General features: G+C 52.4%; 11 protein-coding genes across 11 annotated transcripts; 7 read left to right on the plus strand and 4 right to left on the minus strand.

The window, feature by feature from the left end:
• Positions 1 to 462: 462 nt before the first annotated feature.
• BO94DRAFT_540841 (PICOT family protein) lies at positions 463 to 1,858 on the minus strand. Its single transcript, XM_025612999.1, has 2 exons — positions 910 to 1,858; positions 463 to 823 (listed from the first exon to the last, which is right to left on the minus strand). The coding sequence occupies exons 1-2, from the start codon at positions 1,651 to 1,653 to the stop codon at positions 749 to 751; spliced, it is 819 nt and encodes a 272-aa protein (XP_025461431.1). The 5' UTR covers positions 1,654 to 1,858; the 3' UTR covers positions 463 to 748.
• Positions 1,859 to 2,313: 455 nt separating this feature from the next.
• BO94DRAFT_339448 (RNA exonuclease) lies at positions 2,314 to 5,044 on the plus strand. Its single transcript, XM_025607026.1, has 3 exons — positions 2,314 to 2,367; positions 2,476 to 4,651; positions 4,725 to 5,044. The coding sequence occupies exons 2-3, from the start codon at positions 2,634 to 2,636 to the stop codon at positions 4,816 to 4,818; spliced, it is 2,112 nt and encodes a 703-aa protein (XP_025461432.1). The 5' UTR covers positions 2,314 to 2,367; positions 2,476 to 2,633; the 3' UTR covers positions 4,819 to 5,044.
• BO94DRAFT_504793 (uncharacterized protein) lies at positions 4,932 to 7,097 on the minus strand. The gene is made up of 2 exons (XM_025609523.1): positions 6,756 to 7,097; positions 4,932 to 6,698 (listed from the first exon to the last, which is right to left on the minus strand). The coding sequence occupies exons 1-2, from the start codon at positions 7,046 to 7,048 to the stop codon at positions 5,270 to 5,272; spliced, it is 1,722 nt and encodes a 573-aa protein (XP_025461433.1). The 5' UTR covers positions 7,049 to 7,097; the 3' UTR covers positions 4,932 to 5,269.
• Positions 7,098 to 7,492: 395 nt separating this feature from the next.
• BO94DRAFT_561557 (kinase-like protein) lies at positions 7,493 to 8,983 on the plus strand (the record flags this gene model as incomplete). The annotated part of the gene is made up of 7 exons (XM_025614227.1): positions 7,493 to 7,740; positions 7,812 to 7,824; positions 7,870 to 8,146; positions 8,208 to 8,509; positions 8,571 to 8,736; positions 8,792 to 8,813; positions 8,872 to 8,983. The coding sequence occupies 7 exons, from the start codon at positions 7,493 to 7,495 to the stop codon at positions 8,981 to 8,983; spliced, it is 1,140 nt and encodes a 379-aa protein (XP_025461434.1).
• Positions 8,984 to 9,397: 414 nt separating this feature from the next.
• BO94DRAFT_540844 (threonine aldolase GLY1) lies at positions 9,398 to 10,921 on the plus strand. Its single transcript, XM_025613000.1, has 3 exons — positions 9,398 to 9,686; positions 9,754 to 10,707; positions 10,760 to 10,921. The coding sequence occupies exons 1-3, from the start codon at positions 9,602 to 9,604 to the stop codon at positions 10,864 to 10,866; spliced, it is 1,146 nt and encodes a 381-aa protein (XP_025461435.1). The 5' UTR covers positions 9,398 to 9,601; the 3' UTR covers positions 10,867 to 10,921.
• A 979-nt stretch (positions 10,922 to 11,900) lies between these two features.
• Positions 11,901 to 15,072, plus strand: BO94DRAFT_480167 (protein kinase; the record flags this gene model as incomplete). Its single annotated transcript, XM_025608780.1, has 3 exons — positions 11,901 to 12,791; positions 12,853 to 13,253; positions 13,302 to 15,072. The coding sequence occupies 3 exons, from the start codon at positions 11,901 to 11,903 to the stop codon at positions 15,070 to 15,072; spliced, it is 3,063 nt and encodes a 1,020-aa protein (XP_025461436.1).
• A 451-nt stretch (positions 15,073 to 15,523) lies between these two features.
• BO94DRAFT_629258 (multidrug resistance protein MDR) lies at positions 15,524 to 20,113 on the plus strand. Its single transcript, XM_025617543.1, has 7 exons — positions 15,524 to 15,796; positions 15,851 to 16,376; positions 16,429 to 16,649; positions 16,706 to 17,129; positions 17,180 to 17,219; positions 17,272 to 18,308; positions 18,361 to 20,113. Exons 1-7 carry the CDS (start codon positions 15,584 to 15,586, stop codon positions 19,962 to 19,964), a joined length of 4,065 nt encoding a protein of 1,354 aa, XP_025461437.1. The 5' UTR covers positions 15,524 to 15,583; the 3' UTR covers positions 19,965 to 20,113.
• A 756-nt stretch (positions 20,114 to 20,869) lies between these two features.
• BO94DRAFT_339494 (putative alpha-1,6-mannosyltransferase subunit) lies at positions 20,870 to 22,798 on the plus strand. Its single transcript, XM_025607027.1, has 3 exons — positions 20,870 to 21,659; positions 21,715 to 22,000; positions 22,048 to 22,798. Exons 1-3 carry the CDS (start codon positions 21,224 to 21,226, stop codon positions 22,709 to 22,711), a joined length of 1,386 nt encoding a protein of 461 aa, XP_025461438.1. The 5' UTR covers positions 20,870 to 21,223; the 3' UTR covers positions 22,712 to 22,798.
• Positions 22,799 to 23,336: 538 nt separating this feature from the next.
• Positions 23,337 to 23,746, plus strand: BO94DRAFT_540848 (putative NADH-ubiquinone oxidoreductase 12 kda subunit). The gene is made up of 2 exons (XM_025613001.1): positions 23,337 to 23,436; positions 23,535 to 23,746. The coding sequence occupies exons 1-2, from the start codon at positions 23,352 to 23,354 to the stop codon at positions 23,630 to 23,632; spliced, it is 183 nt and encodes a 60-aa protein (XP_025461439.1). The 5' UTR covers positions 23,337 to 23,351; the 3' UTR covers positions 23,633 to 23,746.
• A 318-nt stretch (positions 23,747 to 24,064) lies between these two features.
• Positions 24,065 to 26,022, minus strand: BO94DRAFT_561563 (pH-signaling protein PalC; the record flags this gene model as incomplete). The annotated part of the gene is made up of 3 exons (XM_025614228.1): positions 24,065 to 24,319; positions 24,368 to 25,739; positions 25,886 to 26,022. The coding sequence occupies 3 exons, from the start codon at positions 26,020 to 26,022 to the stop codon at positions 24,065 to 24,067; spliced, it is 1,764 nt and encodes a 587-aa protein (XP_025461440.1).
• On the minus strand, positions 25,811 to 27,028 carry BO94DRAFT_540850 (Bromodomain associated domain protein). Its single transcript, XM_025613002.1, has one exon. The coding sequence runs from the start codon at positions 26,879 to 26,881 to the stop codon at positions 26,234 to 26,236; it is 648 nt and encodes a 215-aa protein (XP_025461441.1). The 5' UTR covers positions 26,882 to 27,028; the 3' UTR covers positions 25,811 to 26,233.
• Positions 27,029 to 27,049: the final 21 nt, after the last annotated feature.

Below are 27,049 nucleotides of genomic sequence, written 5' to 3' on the forward strand. Positions count from 1 at the left end.
CCTGGCTGCCTGGAACAGGAGGATTTGGGAAACCTCGGTTCAAGTGATGCGCTTGACTTTCCCTGTACTTCTCTGGATCTTCACTGCAGTGCAGAGATCGTGTGTGTATGACTTCACACTATTCTTAGCAGACTAGCTTGCTGCGGCCGGTAAATGTGTCATCTTTGAAAACAGTTGACTTGTTGGACCGGCTGTCAACGGACATGCCATGCTATTAAGACATCTGCTATGAGTATCCCAATCCATGGAGATACAAGCACAAGACGTCGAACTGCTTGAAATGACCATTACAACTCAGGATCGGTAAGTGATGTATCCTAGCAACAACCATGGCCAGGATACCTACGCTAACCCATGCATCCATCCATCTTTCCACCCTTCCTCACGAACTCATACCTTTGATACATGCTGCATACAGGCATGGCTCGCATACCCCAACCTGGACATAAATCGCATAGATGATGCTAAATGAAACAAGCGGTTTAATTTATGATTCTCGGTCCGATTTTAATTTAATCTCTCTGCACTTCGCATGAGCATGATACTTGCACCATCCAGTACTGTGTAATCAACGGAACGTAAATAAAGGAAATAAGATGTAGATATCGAAATAAACAACTCGCTAGATCTCAAGCTCTAACAATCGCGGTTGCAATGGATACTGCAAGAAGAGAAACATGGAAAAGAACAAGGATAATACTACCGAATACAATCGAATCCTTAAATATTATTGACATATTCTATAGTCCTAAGCAGCACTGGGGGCCTTGTTAACGGAGAACCGACCCAAGAACTCTGGGTCATTTTCAAGCTCCTCCTTGACCTATTTTCATATTAGCATTGCATTCGCCGGAAAGAAGACCTTACGAAAGGGTAAAATATGATAGGGCATAGAGAGGGAAAACCTACAATATCCAAACCACCGACCAACTCACCCTCCACCCACAGTTGAGGGAAAGTAGGCCAGTCGGCAAACTCCTTCAGACCCTGTCGAACGTCCTCATCCGCCAAGATATTGAAGAAGCCATACTTGACGCTCCGCTCACGCAGAATACCCACAAGCTGACGGCTGAACCCACACTGCGGCGAGCTCGGTGTTCCCTTCATGAACAGCATCACCGGTGCGGCCTTTACCAGCTCCGCGAGCCGGGCAAACAGCGCCTCTTTCGACTGCTCGGGGGTCAATTCCGGGGCAGCTGTGGTTCCATTGGCAGGCGCCTGCGTAGCGGTGGTGGGGGCATTCTCTCGAGGGACGGCAGTCAGCGGTGGCGGAATGATGGTGGTCTTGGGGAGGCCGTCTGCGGCTGCGGCACCGGCGTGGCGTTCAACAGCATCGCGCACTTGGATTGCTTCGCTGCCGCTGATAGTCTCAAGAATTTTGTTGTCCCGAACGAGGACTACGAAGGGCACCGCGGTGACATTATATTCTTCCGAGATGTCGGGGAGTTCCTCGGCGTTAACGCTGAGAAACGCGATCGAGGGAGGAGTAGTAGCGGGGTACTGGGAGGCGAGCGCAGAAAGGACTGCGCGCATTTGGGCGCAGGGAGCGGCCCAGGGAGCATGGAAATAGAGGACCTGAAGGCATGATGGGGGGAGGGAGGAAATAATGGTGGGGAATTCGGCCTCCGAGGCGACTTCGACGAGAGCGGACATGGTGGGTGGTGATGACTATGGCGGGTATCAGGCGGGGAAAACTTGGCGCTTGGTGATGTGAGAAGGAAAGGAGGATTTTAGATGAATGACTCGATATAGGGAAGAGAGAGGAGATTGGTAATGGCGGAGATTTGGGGGTTGAATGACGAGTGGTAGAGGAAAAGAGTCACGATGTGCCCCGCGGTCTGGCCGAAATGGAGAGAAGATGAGGAGGAGAAGGGAAGATCGCTGACCGATGGCGAATTTTTGGCCGCTTATCAGATCGAACTCATCGGGGCGTTTGTAATACACCATCGTTACCCGCTTTCTCCCCTGCGATCTTCGGCGTAACACGGAGGATCAGTTGCTCCGAGGGTGAGTTAGCACCGATAAGATGCCAAGGTTGATGGTATTCACCTAGGACTGCTACTGTTGGCTCGAAGGGAGACTTTTCTTAGTCGTGGACTCTGAATATTAGGTATATCATAGTGATTGCCGCAAATTTACGCAGGAACAGCCTGCGCGCACGCAATCGGCGATGGGCCGGAATCCTGCATGGCAACCGTACGGTACGGTAACTAGATAGGCTATCATCACGTGCCCCAAAAGTCGGGATTCTTCGTCGCGCGACCTCCGTCGATCTTCAATGTCGCGCCAATCTCCCACAATTGTCTAGACCAATTCGCGCCCGTGTGAACTGGCGTTGCGATATCGGAAGAACAGTCGACGTACCTGGTAGGTTCTTCTGCAGCTACCACACGTTCGGAGCCCCCGACCCTCTTATTCCTGCTCTTTGCCGCCGCCGCCCATACAGAATGGCAGGAGCTAAGCGCAAGCGTACAGAAGCTGGCTGCTCCGATGACGAAGACCCGGTCAGGAATACTTCGGATGCGGCGAATAGCTTCGGCATAGGCCAAACACTTTCACTTCTGAATTCGGGCAAATCGACATCAAACGACAGCGTTACTTCATCGGAAGAAACACGGAAGGCGCAAGATGTCATGACAGAGCAAAGAGCTTCAAAGAAGAAGCGCGTGGATGGAGAGAAAACGAAATACCCGGTCCTCACCTACGTCGAAGGTCGATTGCAATCATCCATTCGAATTGCGGACCTTCAGAGTCTGCTACTCTACTGCTTCGCTGATGGCATCGCACCACAATGGATCTCAGTCAAGCACTCCGGTCACGTCAGGAAGATTGTCGTATTAATGGTGCCTGGTCTGGAACTTGGCATGTTTGATGGGTCAGTGCCTCTGGATGTGGATGCTGTAAGTGATGAGAAGGCGGCCATCGGTGAAAAGGAGCAGGGCAAAACAGCGGATGGGGAGGCGATGGAGGAGGACCCCAAAGCGGCCGACTTTGCTCGCTGGAAGCAAGGCCTGCCGCTTGAGGATCGATCGCATCGATTCAACCCCCGTCCCCTTTCCCATGGGGACCTTCCAGCACCCCTGCGGCCTCTAGCGGACATCTTCCCTCACGCCTGGCCCGTGAGAGCCCCCGGTGATTCCAAGTACAACAAGATTCACTCGCCGCTCCAAGCGATTCTACTCTCTGCGCTGCCCAAAACCAAGGACAGCAACACAAAAGGAGCGAAACCGCCGAGGGTGGACAAGAGTCTTGTCTTCCAGCGCACTCCGATCACTACTTTCATCAGTTCCGTCGAGGATCTTCGGGAAAACGACTACGTCCTTCATCCGGCTCTGCTCACTTCAGAACAAGAGAAGTCGGCTCTGATGGAGAGCCGCAAGCGGGCTGGCCAGTCCACGGAAGACGGATGGGTCGATACCCATGTTGAGAGTCTGGAAGCCGGGCAAATCCCGGACTCGGAAATCCAACAAGGAAGCATGACCGCAGGCCGGGATGTGTTGGCGTTGGATTGCGAGATGTGCGTGACAGAAGGGGGTCAATCCGAGCTCACGCGCATCAGCATGGTTCGTTGGGACGGGGAAGTCGTACTAGATGAGCTGGTGAAACCCCAGCGGCCCATCATCGATTATCTGACTCGATTTTCTGGTATCACGAAAGAGTTACTAGATTCCGTCACCACCACACTCTCCGACATCCAACAGAAGCTCCTCTCCATTCTATCTCCCCGTACGATCCTCGTCGGTCACTCCCTCAATTCCGACCTGAATGCCTTGAAACTTACGCACCCGTTCATTGTCGACACCACCTTCATCTACCCCCACCCCCGCGGCCCTCCGCTCAAATGCAGTTTGAGATGGCTTACCCAGAAGTACATGGGCAAGGAGATCCAGAAAGGTCAAACCGGCCATGACTCGATCGAAGATGCTCGCGCTGTGCTCGAACTTGTGAAGCAGAAATGCGAAAAGGGCGAGCGATGGGGCACCAGCGAGGCCTCCAACGAGAGCATCTTCAAGCGTCTCGCACGTTCCGTGCGTTCAGGCAAGTCATCGACCAGTGAAGGCCGCACGGGCGCCGTTGTCGACTGGGGTAACCCTGAGCGCGGCTTCGGGTCGCAGGCAACTGTGGCGATCGGGTGCAGCGACGACAACGATGTTGTCAAAGGCATCTCCTCGGTAGTCAACGGCGACGCCAGCAACCCTTCCATCCCCGGCAGTGGGGTGGACTTCACCTGGGGACGGTTACGTGAACTGGAGGCGTATCGCGGATGGTGCAACCGGCTGCCGGATCCCAACAACGCCAACGAGTCGACGACGCTCGTCCCCCCACCCGAAGAAACCACACCGACCTCCGCCGCGGTGCCGACCTCCAAAGAAGCCACTCGGAACCTGTCCGACTCCGTGTCCCGCAGTGTCTCCAGCATCCACCAAATCTACCAATCCCTGCCTCCCTGCACGCTCTTCGTCGTCTACTCCGGCACCGGCGACCCCCGCCAAGTCAGCCGCCTCCAAGCAATGCACAAGACCTTCCGCGAGGAATTCAACTCCCGCAAGCCGTGGGATGAACTGACCGTCAAGTGGACCGACACCGAGGAGCAGGCGCTCAAGAAGGCCTGTGAGCGCGCCAGAGAAGGCTGCGGGTTCATGTGTGTGAAGTAAATAACGTCTTGCCTTTACTTTCGCCTTGTTACTTTCCTACATAGGACTCTGTTTTTAACCAGGTAGCAGACCGGGGTCAAGGTACAGTGCATGGTGGTTTCGAGCTGGGGCGCTGTTTAGAAATGCCTTTCGAGGGCTCTTTCGAAAGTTCCCCATGCTTTGATGGATTGCGCTCGTCCTTGTTTATGGCCTCATCACCGATATATTTTTATCCCTACCTTGTATTATTTACCTACCCGATACATCTGACGGGTACGACGATTTTGGAATGAAAAAACTTGTGTTGGATTGGATTGGATTGATTGGGTTGGGATGGATAGGACCAGACCAACTTGGGGATATCTTCTGGCAAAACAAAACTAGACTAGCACTTTTTGAGCCCAGTGAAAGGAAAAAAGGAAAAGAAAGGAAAGGAATAGTGGTAGAGTCATACTACTCGTGTGGGTGTGTGAAGGAGAAAGGGCCACTTTTGTACAAACACATCATAGAAGAGGGAAGGACGGTTACGTCACGTCACGTCAATCAATATAGATAATACAGTGGTAGAGAAAGTGTGAAGGGGGCAGTCTAGCTTGCTAGCTGGCTTGATTGCTTCCAGATATTAATTTCCGCCTTCATCGCGAATCCTCGGTTTCCATTGCTTCCTCGCGTTGCATTGCTAATCGTACCATTATGTCTCGCGCTGCGGATTGTGCTTTGCGCTTTTCTCGTGTTTCGGGCTTCTGGATGCCGTTTGGGGGAATGTGTGAATTTTCTTTGCCCGCGTGTGGTGGGGGTGCTGGTTGTTGTTGGTGTTGCTGCTCTTCAGTCTGGTCTAGGGCATCCCCGTTAGGGAGGCCATTTTGGGTCTGGTCCGGCTCGGGTGGGTAGATTTCTGTCATAGCTGCGGATTGACGCCGTGATGGAGGTCGAGATCGGCTGCGCAGGCTCCGGGAGCGCGTAGGCCGGGTTTCCTTCGATGTGCGGGTGTCACCGGGGCTGGGTTCAGCAGGTTGGGAATCCTTGTAGGCGTTGCCGTTTTGCTCGGCCAGTGGTGTCGGTTTGGGGCTTGGGATGCTATTGATGTCTGGTTTTGAGGCCTGGCTGAATGATTTGCGTGGCGGTCGTCCAACTTTTCTTCCAGTAGTCGTGGGTTTGTCGGCTGTTTGGGACAGGCGGGGACGTTTCACGATGGCTTCCCGATGTGTGCTTGTGGTGCTGTCGTGATTCTCATCCATTTCGTTTCCAGTATTGGGGGTCTGGTGTCGTGATTGGTTGACTTCAATGCGAAGTCCGGGCGACCCAGACGGTGTGGGCTCCTGTGTTTTGTCTGTTGTAGATACGGACTGAGCATCCTTGAGAGGTATTTTTACTGGAGGTATGCTGGCGTCTTCCAAGGAAAAGTCCGCAATGCTGTCCAAGTCGTCGTCAAACGAGTCCAGTATAGGTTGGGTGCGACCACTCGGGAACGAGTCTGGCCATGGCCGCTTCCTGCTCCCCTGCAGTAGACCTGGACTGCGGATTTCCGGAAGCATCCCTGTGTCAGCCAACAGGGGTGGTGGTTGCTGCGGCTGTTGCTTGACTGCTTGTTCCTCTGCGTAGCGGTTCTTTAGCTTGAGCGTCTCGTTTTCCAGCTTCAGTCTTTCGATTTCGTCGGATTTAGATCTGAGTTCCTTCAACACTGTAGCAATCATCATGTCCTTGCTAGCGGGAGTGCCCATCTCAGACGCGAACCGACCCGGGCCGTTCAATTCGATACGGAGAGCGGTGAATGCATGTTTTAACTCGGACATGGTATCGTGGAGGTTGCTGACGGAACATGAGATGTGATCGAGGCTCAGCCCCTGGTGTTGGATCTGTTGTTCCACGGATATGCTGTAGGGATCCATCTCCGTCGAGCCGGTGGGTACCAGAGCTCCCGGCTGGACTGGGGTTCTCTCTTGTCTGGAGGGGGTCGGACATAGGAGGCGTTCGAGAGTTCCATCTTTGAACGTGGGCTCGACGGTGCGCATGGTAACAATCTCCCGAAAGGAGACCTTCGATAGCTTCCAGAAGATATTGGGGCTGATGTTGTGTTAATCGGACCTGAATCATAAGACTTTTCGGCATTCCCCCACTTACCCATTGTCCAGCGAGCAGAGGACTCCCAATTTCTGTTGACAGAGTTTACAGGAGATCTCTTGGAGGATACAGCCTCGTAGAACACTCAGCTCCGATGACTGCGGTATTTGTTTCTTGTCCGAGGAGATGGAAATGCGATGCAGCTCGACGCTTAGCCACCCAGCTGCTATGGAGTAAGAATTCGAGAGTTTGGCCCACTCATTCTCCAGCGCCGCCAGCGAGCTCGAGCATCGTGAACACTGGCAGAGGATCGCAGGGCGGGTGAGCCGGGATAGATCCATGGCAGTAGACATGAGATGTGTTGAACCCAGGCCTGGGAGTGCGTCTGGCCGTGAGCCCGCCTGAAGATGCGAGACGAACTGAAATCAGGGCGCAAACTTGCCTGCAAAAGTCCAGAGGGATCTCGACTGCTGACTCAGCCGTCAACTGGGGACACGCTGGCGGGTCGACCATTCCTGTTCAGGCAATCGATAAGGGCCGCACGCGTTTCACTGTCGTCATAGCCGGGCCACCGTGTTTCCCACTCAGTGGCTGGGCCCGGCTTCCGCCCCGTCCGGGTAACTTACTGTATCTCGGTATTCTTCCTCTGCTTCGGGGAAAGCGCCCCTGGCGGGCTTGGCGTAGTCGGTGCGTGGTCTATATCACACCTTGTTTACGGTGTCTGTCCGCTTAGATATACGATATCTGACTCTCAAGGAGCTATTCATAATAAGCCCTCTCTTCTCCTGTTTTGGGTAATGCTATCGTCATTTCTACGCTCTTTACCCCGGCGAATTGGACCGACATGGAAACCCCTCAACTTCTCCAATCCGAACTACGTCCGGATACCAGTAACCCAGAAAATTGAAGAAGAAACCATGCCGGATTATGTTGCTTCTCGGTATTATCCTGCTCGAATAGGAGATATACTCAAGAATCAGTATCAAATTGTAGGAAAGTTGGGATTTGGAGCTAGCTCAACGGTTTGGCTTGCGCGGGATATGGAGTAAGGACTATCCACCGTCTATGATCAATAACTCCATCTTGATTCAGCTGTCTCACAGATCAAGATTCTAGTTACCGTCGTTATGTTGCTCTTAAAATCTTCATCAATTCCATATCTATGGGACAGTAGTTGGATGACGAACTGCAGATGTACCAACGCATCGAGAAAGGTTCAACAAATCATCCAGGTCGCAGTGCTGTTAGATCATTACTTGATTCGTTTAATATAGATGGGCTTGAGGACAAACATCGGTGTCTTGTACATCCCCCATTATGCGAAAGTGTACTGACCTTTCTACACCGTAACCCAGTGCAGAGACTACCCCCACCAGTCCTAGCATTTACACTCAAACGTCTGTTCCTAGCGCTAGACTACCTGCATAGAGAATGTCATAGTATACATGCTGGTATTTACTTTGTGCTCACCATTCTTACTTCTATTGTTTACTTACACATGAGATCTCTTAGATATCAAGGCCGACAATATCATGTTCGGTGTCGCCGATGATTCAGTCTTCGATGATTTTATAGAGAACGAGCTTCACACCCCCTGTCCTAGAGAAGAGGTAGATGGAAGAACCATCTATATCTCTCAGGAGCTCGGAACCCCCAAGGAATGGGGTGCTCCAGTTCTATGCGACTTCGGCTCGGCTATGCCAGGTGGTATAGAGCACTTGGAAGATATTCAACCTAATATCTACCGAGCACCGGAGGTGATTCTAGAAGCTCCATGGACCTACAGCGTTGATATCTGGAATGTGGGATGTATGGTAAGATACATCTTCTGAGATTACTGATTGCGAATTTCTGACAACTCACCTTGTCTTCTAGATTTCGAACGTTCTTGAGGGAGGGTCCTTATTCACCGGCCATGACCCAGAATCTCAGGCTTATCGAAGTCGGGCCCACCTTGCTGAGATGATAAGGCTACTTGGGCCCCCTCCACCCGATCTTCTTGCCCAAGGGAACTTGAGCCATAAGCTTTTCTCTGATGGGGGTAAAGTCAATAACCATATTCTGTGTGTATCCGCTCACTAAACCCGACTCTGTAGGTGACTTTTATGCAAAGGCTCTGTTGGATAATTCAATTCCGCTTGAGCAGAGGGAAATCACTCTTGAAGGAGACGATAAGGCTAGTTTTTTTGCGCCTAGTGCACAAAATGCTGCAGTGGGAGCCGGCCAAGCGTAGTTCTGCTAAAGAATTGCAACAGGACGAGTGGATTCGTAAGACTTTAAGAGAGTAGGCAATACGAACCACATCAAAAATCGCTAATATAAAATGCTGAGCTATCTCTAGGCTCAGGCATAACTCAATATTCAGTCCGCATAAATTGAAAGGCAAACATTTTGGACAGATTTGTGCGGGCTCCGTGGCATTGGGACTGGAAAAGTATGAATTGAGGACGGACTTAGGTACAACACTCTTATAATTTTGTAGACCGCTGAACGCATTGTTCAGAGATGTAGGGCACTTCTATGTTCTTTCTTCTCACGATTAATGCGTTGACAGAACTAGGATGAACTCGGTATAGTTCGCGGCCACGGAATACGATGCAAAGGCCACGCACAATCGGCACTGTTATCTTACCTGGTATCTACTCGGTATCTAGTATCTCATTAGTCACATTTCCCATCTTCGGAATGCTTTCAGCACATAACCCCGCATGCCCGACAGATTGACCCATCCAATCCCAGCCCGCCGGGGCTCCGGTGCTTCCTGCTTCTTGCTTCTCCTAGCCACGTTTCCTGCGTCAACATCCCAATCTTGAGGCTCCATGGGATCTTTGGCTCCCTCTTCTCTTCGTTCCTTGTTTTCTCTGAAGTCCTCTTTCCCCATCCCAAGGGTCGCTTCTAGGATCACCATGGCAAGCGTATCAACAGCTTCCAGTGGGAGCACCAGGCCCAGTACGTGGCAGGGTGCTGGTGCAGCTGAATTTGACCTGAGAAGTGAGTCTGACACTCCAAGAATGCTGCCATCATGGCGTGCGCTATGCTAAGAATCGGGCCCCATAAGGCGATACGATGACAAAACCCACTCCGGCAATGCTCGAAGCCATTTGCCAGACTACCCTTCTCGACGATGTTTTTGGCGAAGATCCAGTGACAAATGATCTCGAGGCTTACGTGGCAGGACGCACTCAACATGAAAGCGCCCTGTTGGTCATGTCAGGTACAATGGGTAACCAAGTTGCTATTCGCACCCATCTGAAGGAACCTCCTTATTCCGTCCTGTGCGACCACCGTTCTCATATCATCTGCTACGAGGCCGGTGGGGTAAGCTCCCTTACAGGCGCAACGGTAATGCCTATCATTCCGAAGAACGGTGTCCGTCTTACCCTAGAGGATATCAAGAAACATGCGGTACTCAGTGATAACATCCACTATTGCCCCACGAAGCTCATCTGTCTTGAGAACACGTTGGACGGATTGGTTATGCCACTTGCTGAAGCTCGGCGCATTACTGAATGGGCTCATCAAAACAGTATCAAGGTTCACCTAGATGGTGCCAGGCTTTGGGAAGCAGTGGTGTCCGGAGCCGGCAGCTTGCCGGACTACACTACTTTGTTTGATAGTGTGAGTCTATGCTTCTCCAAGGGCCTAGGTGCTCCCATTGGCAGCATGATTGTTGGCTCGAACGAGTTCATCAAGAAGGCTCGGTGGTTCCGCAAATCCATCGGCGGTGGTGTGCGTCAAGCTGGAGTCATCTCTGCGGCCGCCCGCGTCGCAATTGAGGAGACATTCGGACCGGACCCTCAGGGAAAGCAAGGGAAGCTTATAGGATCGCATGAGAAGGCAAAGAAGGTTGCCGATATGTGGACTAGCCGTGGAGGCAAGTTATCCCATCCTGTAGAGACCAACATGGTGTGGCTGGACATCGAGTCATCCGGACTGGGACCTAATGATCTGGCTGAAATCGGACAAGAGAAGGGCTTGAAGTTGTTGGGTAATCGTATCGTCGTCCACTACCGTAAGTGCTTCCATTTCCCAGTGGACCTGAATGGAACCTGACGTGCTCACAGAGGTATCCGACGAGTCCCTTTCGCGATTGGAGCAGGTCTTTGATGCAGCCATGAGTGGGACATACCAGCGTAGCACTGACGAGAGTAAAGCGTATGGCAGTCGATAGAGATTAGCATGAATATCAGATATAATCGTCTTGATCTGGCTTGGCCGATCCACGGATTCATAGATGCGGTGTTCCCGCCCGGCCAGGCAAGGCGCATCCCCATTGGCGCAGGCTCGGCAGGGGTGCTGCCTTGTTGGTGCCTGGGGCTCCGCGCGACTTCAAAATAAAGAGCGGCGGTTCAGCACCCCAGCCTTGCTGCATGCTTCTTAGACAACTCCTGCCGGGCAGCCTCTTGCTTCGTTCCCATCCCCGGGTCCACCCCTGAAGGTGATTCCATTGCAACCATAGCTACGGGTTATGCAGTGGAGAGCTGGTGGGGAGTTCGCCAACTGTGTGAGCCTTGAATTTCCGTTTCCCTGTGCACTGGGCATCCTTGACTAATTACTACCGACCTGCTATAGAAATAGGCCTACGCCCCCTCCCAACGGGCCCCCCTCGACATTTTCCCCTCTTGCTCCTTGCTTCAATGATCCGGCACTACAGATTCTTGAGCAGTTCAGGTCGCGATCTGGTTGGCCGCCGAGGTTGGAGCTAGGATAGTACTTCTAAGACCGAGCTACCTCTCGTTGGTCGGGGATCCTATAAAAGTCAAGTTTGGTACCCCGATTGGCCTCACTCCGTACTCGTCGCGTACGAAGAGGCTTGGATACGCTGCGTGTATTTAGAAGTGCCGGGATACAGTGCGGGCTCTATTGGTTGCTCGCCAGGTACGGCTACTCATTCCTACATTGCTACAAACAGCATTCACGCATCACGAAGAACTTCATGTCAAGACTTATGATCAGCTAGGACAGTGATATGGATCTCTGTTGGTCATCGCCTTGGCTACGCAAAATCCTATTCCCATTTTTAGATTCGAACTCACGACATATACCCTACCCTCTCTATCTTGTCAAATAGCTTGCTTTATTTTTGCCTCGTTTCCCTATCTCGTTTCCCTATCTCGTTTCCCTATCTCGTTTCCCTATCTCGTGTCCCTTTACAGATCATCTTCATCTTACCAGCCCGATCTCGAAGCCATTATATCCGTGCAAATGGAGGCGACGCAGGAGTCCACCCAGCCATGCACAGACCCTCGCCGCATGGGCTACAACCACTCCGGTCTGCACGACGATGATATGACGGACATCATTTGTATCTTACACCCCAATTCACCTGCAGCTCATGATGCGGTAGCCGCAACCGCTCGTCACCGCCCGCAGCACATCCTCCAAAAGGATGCGCTAGAATATGAATGTTCAGATACCGCAGCCTTGGACTTCGCCCTTAGACTGTCATCAAACGTGTATGATGCAAACGCAGGGTTTTGCTTTGGCCGAAACAGAGCTCGCTGTGATCTTCTCATTGCGGATGCCAATTCGAAACGTATCTCGAACACGCACTTCCGCATCTATCTCACGCAAGATGGGATAATAATGCTCGAAGATACATCCACAAATGGAACGATCGTAGACAACTGCCGTCTTCGCAAGAGCCAAAAAGAAAAGAGTCGAATGCTTGTCAACGGCTCCGTTATTCAGGTACCGAACGGCGAGCTCCTCGGCTCTGAGGAAGTCAGATTCATCGTGCGCCTTCCGTCCCGGGAAGGCTTTGTCATGCAATACACGGAGAATATGCTCCATTACTTCGAAAAGATCGAAACTCAGCGAGCAGGCGCAGTCCGGGCCAAAGCCCGCGCAACTCCTGCGCCCGCTCTGCAGATGGCGTCGCCCAATACGTACGGCATGCACTGGTCCGGTGGTTTGACATACAACGTGACTGGCCAGATAGGCAAAGGGGCTTTTGCAACGGTCTATAAACTCGCGACAAAACAGCATGGCGCTGTATACGCAGCGAAGGAGCTTGACAAGCGCCGCTTCATGAAGAATGGCATACTTGACAAGAAAGTTGATAATGAAATGAAGATCATGAAAGATCTGAAACACGTAAGTGATAGTGCATCCGCTAAAGTTATCAGGGTCATGATTAACCTCGCATGCGTTTTAGCCCAACATTGTCCAGTATGTCGACCATCACGAGTACGACAGATGGATTTACATCATCATGGAATACGTCCCCGGCGGAGAGTTGTCCACGTATTTGCAGTCCCATGGCAGGATTCGGGAGGACATGGTTAGGCCGATGGCGCGGCAGATTTTGCATGCGCTTCACTATCTCCACAAACGCAAGATCACACACCGCGACATCAAGCCGGATAATATCCTGATTGCATCCCTTGATCCTCTGAAGGTGAAATTATCCGACTTTGGTCTCTCAAAAGTGGTGCAGGAAGAGACATTCCTCAGGACTTTCTGCGGCACTCTCCTATATTGTGCCCCTGAAGTCTATCCAGAGTATGACACCTACCGGCGCGGTGAGGTTCGGAAACGCCGCAGGCTGGGTGATCCGTAAGTTCTCTAGTAGCCTATCCCTGCCGAGAGTATACTGACCATCAGGCCACCTAAAACATCCCCATATGACCAATCCGTTGACATGTGGTCACTTGGAGCTGTATTGTTCCATCTCCTTTCGGGAGTCCCTCCTTTTGCTCCACGAGCAGATGACAGGGGGGCTCAAATGCTGAGGATAATCATGACCGAGGATGCCGATTATGGTGAACTCCGCAAGGCAGATGTTTCTGAGGATGGAATTGACTTGGTTGCTCGGCTTCTTAATCGCGACCCCATGTCCCGACCGAACGAACGAGAATGCTTGAGACATCCTTGGATTGCCGGGGTTGCGGATACAGATGAATACGATGACGATGACCTCGCGCTGAACCTTGCAAATGATCTTTCTGACATAGGCGAGGATTTAGAGGACGAGATAGACGCCTCTCAGCTTTCCCTCAATGATAAACCGGCAGCAGATATGGCGGTTGAGGAGGACAGTGAAGCGGCCCAATCCAAGAAAATTAAGCTTGATTACCCCCCAGCCGAGATCCATTATCCATCACTGCCGAGTGTCGACAGCTTTCAGATCGTTCAGCCAGTTTCTCAGTCAAGCCCCAAACGACTTTTTGGTGAGATCACACCATCAGTTCTTCGAAGTTCACATGCGTTGGGCGAAAATGTCGATGCATATGAGGGTGACGACTTTAGCATCCATGACTTCGTTTCTTCCACTGGTGAGTCGATCATTAGCGACGGCAACAGCCTAAATTCCGTCCTCTCCCTTCCGGAAAACCCCGTCGCCGGGTCTGCACCTAGCTTAATGGGAGCTGAGAAACTTGTTGGGCAGCTGAACATGGACTCGTGGCTCCCTGGAATATCGAGCAAAATTCTCCACGTCGAGGCGCCGGGGCCGCAAACTAGCGTGGCCGCCGACGTTCCAGATAGGCAATCCCCAGAGGCCCCAAAGCACACCCCTACCGATGATACGACCCTTAAGCCTTGTATTTTTAGCCGTCGGATTGAGCTGCCTGTACCCGATACTGCCAGTGAGCGTTCGAGTCCAGAGACGACGGGAAAAAGTACGGAGAAAACAATGGAAAAGACCAACTACGGCCGGACTGAGTCTGAAGCTGAGCCCGGAGAAACCTTCGATATTGAACTGTCAAACACTATCGATGCCAAAACCGGAGTGCAACTTCCTGATTTGCCTCAAAGGGACGATAATCAATCCCCCCCAGAGCCCTTGCCTCACCAGAGTCCAGATCTCAACATCAAAATAGTATCCCCGCCCAGCAAAGCACATCCCCTCCTGGGCAAGTTGACCACTCTTCCGGGGTCCATCTTTGAGCTCACCATCCCGCTGGAAACGCGAATGACATCCTGGGGCCGCGGTCCCCTAGCGACCATATGTTATCCCGAGCCAATGGACACGCGAATCCCTGCGTATGCCTTGGAAGTCACCTTTTGGGCCCCAGCTATCGAAACGAAGATTGCTGCTGGACAGGAGTGGATGACCGTCCCTGGTGTGATGGCGATTCTCTCCACCAAAACCCGGAAGTGTATCTGGGTCAACGGCACTGAGTTGCGACGAGGGCCAGATGGCGACAATGGGCGGGAGGGCTTCCATTTTGGGAAGCTGTACTCCGGCGATGTGATCACGGTTTACCAGCATCGTCACAAATTTCTGAAGTTCACCTGCGAGTTCTACCATGGGGACAGTGCGCGCCCGCGTCCCGATGAAGAGAAAGGATTCACTGTGCGCAAGGTTTTGATGCCTAAAGAGACGACCGCGAACCGACTGCCTGCACGGAAAGTCACTGGTGGGAAGAGGTAGGCGTTGCTGTGCAGGGTTGAAGTGACGATTGGTCTCTTGGCTTGGATCTGGAGTTGTTTGACAATGCATAGGTAGGACTTCTGTAGGCCTTTTGGATGGGAATAGTGGGGCGGCTTGGGCTTGATTTTGGCGTCTGATGTACATAAATAATGGCCTGGGTGAGGAAAAGACCAAGGTCGGTCATGTTATCTAGGTGTAGGATCAGCTTAATCAATAGCGACCAATAAAGAATGGCACCGTACTCTCCGTCGCTAGGTAGTTAATCTACTACTAACCCACCTAGGCCTGGGTGACAGGGGTCTTCGCCATGCACCTTATCGCTGCCGTCTAATTGCTTGGGAGATGAGGAGTACTAGGCCAAAGCCTGGTAGGGCAGACCACGTCCAGCTAGGCAACAGGCTACCTTAACTACCGCAACCCCCTCGTCGACTGCCAACAACTTCAAGTCAATCTCCAACCGTCTTGGACTTTCGTTAACCATCTGGGTGAATCCAACTCATTTCGGGTCCAAATGGAGAATATTTACGTCTGTGGGGACGATGGTTTTGGTCCTCAAGTGAACCATTGTCGAGGCGGCTTTGATTTTACTTTACTATTCGAAGAATGCTTTCTCTCAATTGCCCCATCGGCGCTGCTGCTGCTGGCACTCCCTTTTCGCTACAAGCAACTATGGCGAAAACGCAATCTCAAGGTCTTACAAAGTCCACTATACTGGGCCAAGCTGGTACGTTTTTACTGCTATAATGGTAGATCATCGCCCATTCTAACATCTCACTAGGTTGCAGCCCAGGTTCTGGGAGCATGCCAGCTCTCTCTGCTGGTGATTTGGTTCCTCCCTCATGCACCACGAACGCAAACGTCCCTGGCGGCTGCAGCCTTGTCCTTCTTCACCTCCGTTGCCCTCTTGTTCCTATCGCACTTGGAACACCTATATTCTATTCAGCCGTCCTTTCTGCTCAACCTCTCCTTATCCTTGTCAATCGTCTTCGATAGTGTGCGTGCAAGGAGCTTATGGCTAGCCTCCTACACTGTTCTTGCGGCAATCTACACGGCCAGTATCGCCGTTAAAGTGGTCTGGTTTTGTTTAGAGTCGAGGTCGAAGCAAGCACACTTCGTCGATCAAAGAACGCGGTATGGCGACGAGGAAGTTCGTGGTTTGTATAGCCGTGCCTTCTTCTGGTGGATTAACCCTTTTCTTTTCCTCGGGTTCAGAGAAAGATTATCGGTGGATGAGCTGCCGCATCTGGACCAAGCTCTGTCGGCAAATGTACTCCATCGGAGTTTCTCGGCGCAATGGACATCTAGTGAGTAGCTGATCTAAGGCTTTACGTCGATATCTTTCTGACCTTTGAGCAGCTTCAAAATCCGGCCAAAATGCATTGGCATATTGCACCGTATCTACGTTCAAAGCTTCGGTCATTTACTCGTTTCTATCGCGACTGGCAATGATTGGGTTGAATTTTGCCCAGCCATTCTTGATAACAAGCCTAACCAATTACGTGGGGAGCGATGATCCCGATATGAATGATGGTTATGGCCTGATTGGGGCGTTTGCTTTTGTTTTTGGTCTGAAAGCAGTGAGTTTGAATGGCACTTCGATTTCCAGTTCTATAAAGTTTGACAATCCACGCAGGTCTCCAACTGTCTCTACGAGCATCATACATTCCGGCTCATAACCCAGATACGAGGTTCCCTTGTATCCGTGATCTACGACAAAACACTTGAGCTGAAGTTTGATGAGTACAGTGACTCGGCTGCCCTGACTTTGATGAGCAACGATATCGATAATATTGCATCAGGGGTCCAGAATATGCACGAGGTCTGGGCAAGTCCAGTATCTGTGGCTGTCGCATTATATCTTCTGCAGCACGAGGTGGCTTGGGCCGCTGTAGTTCCAGCGGTTCTTACCTTTGCGGTCTTCTACTTGACACATCTAATATCAAAGTCGGCCCCGGGGAGGCAAAAGATATGGATGCAGGCTGTTCGGGAAAGGGTGGCATTTGCGTCAAGTTACCTCGATGCAAGCACGACCATCAAGATGCTTGGTCTCCACAATCGTTTTTCTTCCATGCTGCAGCAATTCCGCATCAGCGAGTTGAGCCGACAGTCGAAATTCCGACATCTGATGGTGAAGATGAATCTACTAGGTAAGCCAATATCCAATGGATGAAAACTGGAGTACAAACTGACTGGCTACAGCGGGTACGACAACAAGCCTGAGCCCGGTCCTCACTCTCAGCCTCTATACTGGGATTGCCCTTCACACGGGGCGCAGCCCATTGACAGTGAACTCCAATCCTTGAATACTGGCAGTAGAGGAGCGGCACATCGCCCTTTCGCCGCCGAAACAGATCTGGTACATGTTTCTCAGGCTGACTTTGGGTGGGACCGCAATTCGGCAGCTACGCTTTCGAACATCGATCTCAGATGTCCTCCTTCACCCCTCATCATGATTACCGGGCCGATTGGTTCAGGAAAGAGCACACTTCTACATGCAATTCTTGGGGAGATCCCCTGCTTGAAGGGCTTCATTCACACCAAGGTCTGTGACATAGCCTATTGCAACACGAAGACCTGGATTCGAAACAGATCAATTCGCGATAACATCTGTCAGCCCTTCCCTTACGATGAAAAATGGTACCGCACAGTGCTTCGCTCGACTGCTCTTGATCATGACATTGAAAGTCTTTCTCAGAAAGATCATACAGTCATTGGCAGCAATGGTATGACAACCAGTGGTGGGCAGCGCCAACGCATCGCTCTTGCCCGTGCGATCTATGCACGGAAGCGATTAGCTGTTTTCGATGATGTTTTGAGTGCTCTGGATGCTAAGACATCAGAGCAGGTTTTTACACGCGTATTTGGAGCACAGGGCATCTTGCATCAGCAGGGGGTTACCACCATCATGACAACACATGATCAGAAACTCCTTGCCTTTGCGGATCATGTTGTTGTGCTTCGAGATGGGAAAATCTCAGAGCAAGGACCTCCCCGCAAGCTTCAACTTTGGAATCACCTGAATGAAACAACATGCAGTCCACACTTAACTGACGAGCCCCAAGGAACAGCACCAAATAATCGGATGGCCTCGGGCACATCGCCTCAGAGTGATGACATGGACAGGAAACTGGGAGACTTGAGCATCTATGCGTACTACCTACGAGCTGCTGGCTCCCGGAAAGTGTTGCTCTATTTCATCGCCTTAGTGATTGGCGTGTTCTGCTCGCAATTCCCCAGTACGTATGATCTCCCTTGTATTAGATGAATCTCACTGACGAAAACACATAGGTCTCTGGGTTCAATGGTGGGCGGAAGAGAATGCACGAACCCCATTTGGACATCTCGGCCTGTACATCGGCATCTATGCAGTGATGGCCGCTCTTGGGGCTGCGTTGTGGGCTTCATGCATGTGGCTCGTCTTCTGTCGGATTGTTCCCACATCCTCAAACCGGCTCCACGATTACCTGGTGGAAAAGGTGAAAAAAGCGCCCTTGCACTGGCTCACATCCACCGACAGCGGCGTCACCCTCAATCGATTTAGTCAAGACATGACCTTGATTGACCGATCACTCCCAGCTGACTTTCTCAAGACATCCAACAACTTCGCCCAATGCGTGATGAGTGCAGTGTTCATCTCCGTGGGAGCCAAATACATGGCCGCGTTTATTCCCTTTGCGGTCTTCGTTATTTATTGGATTCAAAGATTCTATCTCCGAACATCACGACAACTCCGCTATTTGGACCTTGAAAGCAAATCCCCCCTGTACACCCAATTCACGGAGACACTCAATGGTCTTGTCACTATTCGCGCATTTGGTTGGCAAGACAGCTTCCAACGAGAACACCTCGAGCTGCTTCAAAGATCCCAACGGCCCTACTATGCACTCTTTGTCATTCAACGGTGGCTGCTTCTTGTTCTGGACCTGTTTGTTGCTGGGGTTGCAGTTTTGCTAGTCATATTTGCCGTGATTATTCCCGGGATTGGTCCCATCGGTGTCTCGCTTATCTCATTGATCACATTCAATCAGCAGCTGTCAGAGCTGATCAATTTCTGGACTTCGATGGAGACCAGTATTGGCGCGGTGACCCGCATCCGAAGTTTCCAGAAGGTCCCCTCGGAGGATCTTCCTGGAGAAAACCTAGTTCCTTGTGCTGACTGGCCATTAGAGGGACGTATCGTCTTCAAGAACGCCTGTATAGGCTATGACCTGGCTTCCCCGCCCGTCCTCCGTCAGATATCCTTGACCATCTCCGCTGGAACCAAGCTGGGGGTGTGTGGGCGCACTGGAAGTGGCAAGAGCTCGCTTCTCCTTGCCCTCCTCCGTCTGGTTGAAGTTCAAAGTGGTGATATTACCATTGATGCCGTGAGTCTACAATCATGCCCCCGAGACGTTATCCGCGATCGGGTTACTGTGATTCCGCAGGAACCGGTTTTGTTTCGAGGTACTGTCCGCGATAACATTACCGGGTTCACCCCTGTTGATGATGACCGAGTTCTGTATGCTCTTGGAAAGGTGCAGCTACATGAGCATGTCATGAGCAGCGGGGGTCTGGATGTCAAGATCGATGACCTCCCCCTGTCCGCCGGCCAGCGACAGCTCATTTGCCTGGCGCGGGCTATTGTGATGAAACGAAAGATCCTGCTTCTGGATGAGGTCACCAGCCGGGTGGATGATGTGACGGACACCCTGATGCAGGAAGTGATCCGCACCGAGTTTGCTAACTGTACTGTCATTGCGATTGCACACCGAGTTCATACCTTGGTGGATTACGACCAGGTTGCTGTCATTGATCAAGGTAGGGTCGTTGAGTATGACACGCCCGGGGCGCTTCTAGGACAATCTGGATCGCTTTTCAAGCAGATGCTTGAGCAAAGGTCTGGGTTGAGGTAGACGGTATCAAGTGGGATTCATAGATGCCACTATCCGGCTTGCGTGATGTACAGTGTAGTAGCCCAGTTGAACCCACAGTTAGATCCATGCTGCTGAAAGCGGGCTGGCTAGTCAGGGGCACGATGTCGCCCTCAATCAATCAAGTTTCTCCAGTCCATAGTAGCCGCCATTCCCAATGTGTAGAGTGTAGAGCGTAGGTAGAGTGAACGAGAGCGCCGATAAGCCCAACATGTGACCCTGGCGCTAAGCAGCAGCGTGGGTCTGGCGGTGGATCGCGAGTGAGACTGCAGGTCGCACTAACCACCAACTAACCAGCAACCACTCCATCTGCTCCGGTCTCCGAGCCAGAACAATGAATGGAGTGATGAACGCATCTCACCATGGGCTTTCTTTGTCGCATCAGGCGCATGGCTGAGGTGAGACAATCGAGTCGAGCCAGCGTGGTGGCGGGTGTAACGTCGGACAAGGCGACGAGCAGGCCTCCAACCGTTCGTTTCGGCGGCAAAGGAGAAAACGTCAAGCGAGGGGGCGGGGCTGCTCCGTGGATTTAATTAAATTAATCTGCTGTTTTGCAGACTAATCTCCTTCCTCCCCACCATCAACGAATGATGCCCTTCGGAGCCTGACGTTTTGCGCCCTTTTCACACCCAGGGCCAGGAATGTCATCCTGATAACCATGACAGTCCGTCCATGGATGATGATGAGAGTCGGGGGGGCCGAAGGGGAGCAGCGTTGCATCCTCATTGCGCCCTCATGAACGACCCTTGGATCCTTCCATTCTTCTGCGAGGGCGTCCAAGACCCCTAGCGCGCCCTTAACAAAGAGTTAAGAGCAGTCAACGAAAACGGGCAGACCCGTTCGCGGAGGAGCTGTTCCTGGATCGATCCAGTTTTTATCTCATCAATTGGATGGATGCGCTGCTATTCCTCTTCCGTCGTTTCGAGCTGGTGCCTCCTGAACCGAGTAATTTTACTTTAATTTCTAGTGCTCTTAATTTTCTGGTTCATGAGTGTGATCTGTTACTTCACTAACATATCTCCTACACTTCCGCCCCGGCCTTTTCCTTCTCTTCTCTGCCTTTTTGTTCCTAGGTTTCCGGGTGCCGTTTCAAAGAAAGACATCATCGGCGACGTTGCCTTGACGTCCTCCACTCCGACCCTCTGCCGCGCACCAACTCCCCCAATCGCGCCCGTCTGTGGCTTCTCTGCGGGCCGTCGTGCTCGCCTTCCTGCCGACATCCCTGTCCCGACTCCCCGCCCATGTCCTTGTCGCGATCACCGTCTCCCCACCCCGCGGGAGCTGGATGGTCCAGTCCGGGCCTCACTCCCGGCAGCGGCACCTCCACGCCTCACAGCGGCTTCTTGACCCCCAATCCTATCGGCGCAAGCGGCATCTCATGGGCGGCCGCCAAAGCCAAGAGCGATGAGGTGCGAGGCTACCCGTCCTTCTCGACGAGGAACAGCGGGTTCTTCTCACGATCAAGGCGCCAGCTCTCCGCCACTCTTCCGCGGTTTCGTCTTGGCTCGGGGTCGCCGAATGGTTATGTCGACAAGGATGAGTTTGGCCGGGGGCCACAAGTCTCTCCGGCTGGCGGCTGGCGCTTGGGGTTTGGCAGGACGTTGCCGCGGCGGAGAAGATCGCGCCTACTGCTGGTGCTGATCTTTTGCTTGCTTGGGTATCTGTTTTTTGGGGCATGTATGTGAGCCCCTGCATATGAGACGACGTTTCACATGGCTGATCCTTGTTGCAGCGATCGTTCAGAAGTACAGGCGCTCCCCGCTCGGCGGCGGGCGCAAGTTCGTTATTATACTGGAGTCCAATATCGAAGGCGGGGTTATGGAGTGGAAGGGAGCGCGCGAGTGGGCGATCGAGCGCAATAGTGTTTGGAACAAGAACCATTATGCTGAGCAATGGGGCTACGAGGTGGAGGTCGTCAACATGTTGGCCAAGAAGCGGTATTCGCACGAATGGCGCGAAAGCTGGGAGAAAGTGGACCTTATCCGGGAGACGATGCGGAAGCATCCTGAAGCTGAATGGTATGCTAGCTGGGATACAGATTCTTGAGTACTGCTGACAGTTGTAGGTTTTGGTGGCTGGACCTCAATACCTGGATCATGGAGTACTCCTACTCCCTGCAAGAACATCTGTTCAATCGCCTGGACGAGATCATCTACCGCGACATCAATGTCTACAATCCGTTGAACATCAGCCATCCCCCGACAGACGCCTATCTGGATGAGGTGTCTCGCTCACCGAATGGGGATGGCGATGCGTCTTCTGTACACCTACTCTTGTCGCAGGACTGCGGTGGATTCAACCTCGGCTCATTCTTCATCAAACGCTCCCTCTGGTCTGATCGTCTGCTGGATTCGTGGTGGGACCCTGTCATGTACGAGCAGAAGCATATGGAGTGGGAGCACAAAGAACAGGATGCGTTGGAGTACTTGTACGCGACACAGCCGTGGGTCCGCAACCAAGTGGGCTTCCTCCCTCAGCGGTACATCAACTCGTTTCCTCAGGGCGCATGTGGAGACGAGAATGATCCGAACGTGCACTACCAGGAGGACGAACGGGACTTCCTGGTCAATATGGCTGGGTGTCAGTATGGGCGCGACTGCTGGGGCGAGATGTACCAGTATCGCGAGTACAGCAATCAGCTGAACCGGAGCTGGTGGGAGCGGCTGAAGGAGAAGCTGAACGGGGTGTATGAAAGGGTTTTACCTGGAGAGGAGCAGCAAGTCCAATAGGCTGTGATGCGATGATAGCTGTGATGCGATGTTTTCTTATGTTTTGCGTACTGTCTGCAAGCGCGCAGACTATGATTGGTCTGAAGACCATGTAAGATGCGGATATCTAACGACTGGCAGGCGTATCCGGATGGTGCATTGGTTGGTGTCTTTGGCAAGGCGTTTGGTGTAATATGATTAGCTTGATGCCACTTGATTCAGATTACAGTATCGTCAAATCCTTCTACCTCTATAATCCACCTCTAGCTATACTCCGTAAACAGACCAATACCACCATCCATCACGTGACCCTAACTCCCGCCCACCGACCGCCCACCCAACCCACCAATCACACCCCCCCAATTGCATCCCTCTAATCCCGACCTCCGGAATCGAACTTGATCATCATCACCTCCACCTACATACACTACGGACATCTCCTTCTCCTTCTACTCCTCCTCCTCCTCCTCCTCCTCCTCACCAATCCCCTCCCAACCGAACCCCCCTGGTACAACGCAAGATGCCAACCCCCGAATCCGCCTCCTTCCTGGCCAAAAAGCCCACCGTGCCGCCAACCTACGACGGCGTCGACTTCGAAGACAACGTTGCCGTCCATAACGCCCGCGACGCCATCATTCGCGAACAATGGGTCCGAAGCATGATGTCTCGTCTGGTCGGCGAGGAATTGGGAAAGTGTTATGCTCGTGAGGGCGTGAATCATTTGGAGAAGTGTGGGGTTTTGAGGGGTGAGTTCTATCATTCTCTTTTTATTCTGGGATGGGATGGGATGGGATGGAATGGGGGAGGGATTGAGATGAATGAAGGTTTGCTAATGATTGGATGGTGATGGGGATTATAGAAAAATATTTCGAGTTGTTGTCGGAGCGCAAGATTAAGGGTTATTTGTTCCAGGAGAAGAATTCTTTTGAGAAGAAGGAATAAGTCATTTCATCTATTTCGATTGGGGTTGAGGTGGTGGAGATTAGCTGGATGGATTGATGGGTGGTGAGGTGAAGGGATGGATGTTATGTGATATACAATATATGCATTGTGGTTTCTTTTTTTTTTCTTACTTTGTTACTTTAGAGGGTATGCGATGGCTCTTGGTTTGGTTGACCTATGTATGCCCGGATAGTGGGTTTTTTATTCAGCTGGTATTGAATTATTCTCTCTATCTTTTGCTCTTTTTTGAGTCGCTTGGGGTTGGGGTGGGATGGGATGGGATTGGGAGGGAGGGAGGGGATATTGAGGAGGAGAGGGGAGGATTGGGATTGTGAGATTGAGGGAATAATAGTATTCGAGCTTTACTGTGTATGTGAACTCTAAATCACAATGGCTCAATTCTAGCTGTCCAAATCTGAATATAGCAGGGTATCAATAATATGCACTCTCACTCCGCTCAGGTACCGTCCCAGGTGTAAAAACACGCGCCACACTGCCTGGCTCCTCGTCACTGTCGTCATCACTGCCCGGCCCAGACTCATCCTCTGCCGGCGGTGCACGCATGCGCACCAGCTGCTCCTCGTCCAGACACGGTATCTTGTACGGCGCCGGCGGCGCATGGATATCTCGTCCCGAAGGCAAGTTCGCAAGCAGCTCCGTCGACGACGGAATCAACTGGGTATTGATCTGTCCTTGTCAGCATTCGCACTCAGAGACATCGGGCAAATCACCTACTGTGTCATTCATTCGCACCCACTTCGTCTCCAACATCTCAATCACTCGACTCTCCTCTTCCCGGCCGGCATTGTCGCCCGGCCCTAGTTCCCCTTTCTCCGTCCGATCCCGACTCCCTGCATCCTTCTCCATCCGTCTCTCCTCTCGTCGCTCCATCCACCCCTGCTTCAACCTCGACAGCCCCCGACTCTTCGTACTCATCTCCTTCGCTTCACCCCCTGATCCAGCTCCCCTCACCCCCAACGCCCCCTTTGCTGCGCGCAACCACGCAATCCCCTCACCAATCTTCCCGGACAGCTCCGCATCCACGCCGAAGAACCGACAAGCACGCGCCCGCGCAACTCGTCCCAGCACCCGCGCATATCCCAACAAGTCCTCATCAATCCCCATCCTTCCCTCCGACCGGACAGACCCCAGCCCCGCGGCAGCCTGCTCCGCATACTCTGCGGCCCGGATACACAATCTAGCGAACAGGTGCGCTCGCACCTTAGGTATCTCCGGCGCCCGGACCATCCAGTCCTTGTCGTTAGGGTTGCGCGCTTGAATACAGGCCGCCACATAAGAATCATCTTTCAAGACGGCAAGGAGTGTTGCTTCCGCGAGCGCGAGACAGGAGAGGGCCGCCTGCGTGGCAGGGTCGAGGTCCGGAAGGGAATAGGCTCCATTTCCATTTGCAATGGAGCGAGATACGGTTGTGAACGAGGGCGAAGAGGCGAGCAGCGAGTGTACGGCACTAGCTTGAAGGAGGTTCTTAGTGGCGGTTTGGATGGCGGCAGTGCGCTGCTCCGGGGTCGGGGTTGTGGATGCATAGAGGGTGCGGGTGACGCCAATACGGGCAAGAGTGTTGAGCACGTAGCTGAGGGTGGAGAGGACAAAGGCGATCTCAAAGTCAAGACCTTGGCCGTGAACGCGGGTGGCGGAGGGACGCTGTTTCAGGGAGAGAGTGGGGTTGGTGAGGGTTGGGCGCCATGAGGATGTAATCTCGGTGCGGAGGGTAATTTCGATTTCTTCGGTAGTGGATGTAAATGCAGATAGGTCGGTAGGTTTGCCGCTGAGACCGTCGGAGAGAGCGAGGAGGTAGGGGAGGTAGCTGGTGATGGTGGTCAGGAGGATCTGCAAGTGGGCGTCTTGTTGCGGACCGCGGGGTAGACGCTTATGTGTTTTGAGAGCTTGTCGGAGGGCATGGCGGGCAGTGGTGGCGGCCTGAGGGAGGGAGGGATGAGTGCTGGAGGTGAAGAAGGTTTGAAAGGATAGATGGGAGGTCGACGGGAGAGTAAAGTTGTAGACCATGGTGATGGTGATGGAAGTGGGAGGTTGAAGAAGGGAGAAGTGGAGGAGAGCTCGAGCTAGACAGATGAAGGTGGAGGATGATCTCCGCGGCAGCCAAGAGAATCAGGCCTGGATTCACATACTACTATGTACGACGAGCACGTCGGATATGGTAGTGCCTACTGGCCTTCAGATTAATTCATACTGATTTAATGCTGCCCTACTGCCTGCTGTGGATACATGGATTACCCCTGCAAGATGTTTTTCAATCCCAGTCTCGTCCAGCCTTTCCTTTCGGACACGTCCAAGCGTCGTATACCGTGTTCTGACCGTAATCCCCGTGAATCCGTCCTGTCCCTAAATTGTGCCGTCCAATTCTGTGGCATGTGATTAGTTGGGTGTTGGGGTGGTGGTGTGGTTCAGCATTGCCATCAAGCTGGGCCCGCCAGCTATCCAGGTGCCAGACAGGGCGTGGCGTTGATGATGATGAGTTGTTCATATATAAGTCTGGCTCGCTGTGCCGTAGACTTGACGCAGCCAATGTCGCAATCGTTTGCTGCAGTGATCTCGTTTAAGGCCTCTGTTGTCGTCGAGCTATCACACATCCATGCCTTCGCCATCGGACAAGTTACTCGGCGCACTACTAACACCGGAGGAGTCGCTGTCTCCCATGTATGGCGCCCGCGATCGCATTTGAGAGCCCCAATCCTGCAGACTGGGAGCGCCGCCCTCGATGACAATTGGATGCTCGTCGGCGCTCTTTCCTAGCACCGTTCCCGCATATCTCGACTCCTCGCCGGTTTTGCTGTGTTTCTTTTTTAGAGCTGTAAGGAAGTCCTCTTTTTCGAGAGCGTCTGCGTCGACCATATCGCCTTCACTGGGCACAAACCCGGCGATTCGTCGAATCTCCCGATTCGCTGGGCCCGTGAACCACGACAGAAACCCTTCCAATCCACGCATGTCTTCTTCCGCTTGCCATTCCTCCTCCCATTCTCGTAGCTGGGGTCGCAGCGCGCCTGCATCTTGCAAGGCTTGGTAGATGTCTTCAAGGACTGGTACAGGGTCGTGAGGATGAGCGTTTGCAGCGTGAGCGGTAGTAGATGAAGCGAGAATCATAATGTAGCGAGCCGTGAGGTCAGCGAGAGTGTCGAGAACAGAGGGCCGCGTTGCATGGAAGCCTGCTGCGCGCAGGATCTGGATGATTGGCGGGCGGAGAAGAGCGTTATGGAGATTCGAACCGGACATGTTGGAATGTGAATGGCAGATGTGAACACAGGTAAAGTGGACGAAATCGAGCCTTTCAGCTCCAAAGAAGGGCTTATATAGATAATAATACGGACGACTAAACCCGTCGCTATTGTTGTGGTTGAGTGTTGGTGGATGAATAGAAAGCGAAGAGGGATGCAATCGCTG

The sequence above is a fragment of the Aspergillus sclerotioniger genome (assembly GCF_003184525.1).
Source record: "Aspergillus sclerotioniger CBS 115572 chromosome Unknown BO94scaffold_58, whole genome shotgun sequence".
Taxonomy (NCBI): Eukaryota; Fungi; Ascomycota; class Eurotiomycetes; order Eurotiales; family Aspergillaceae; genus Aspergillus; species Aspergillus sclerotioniger.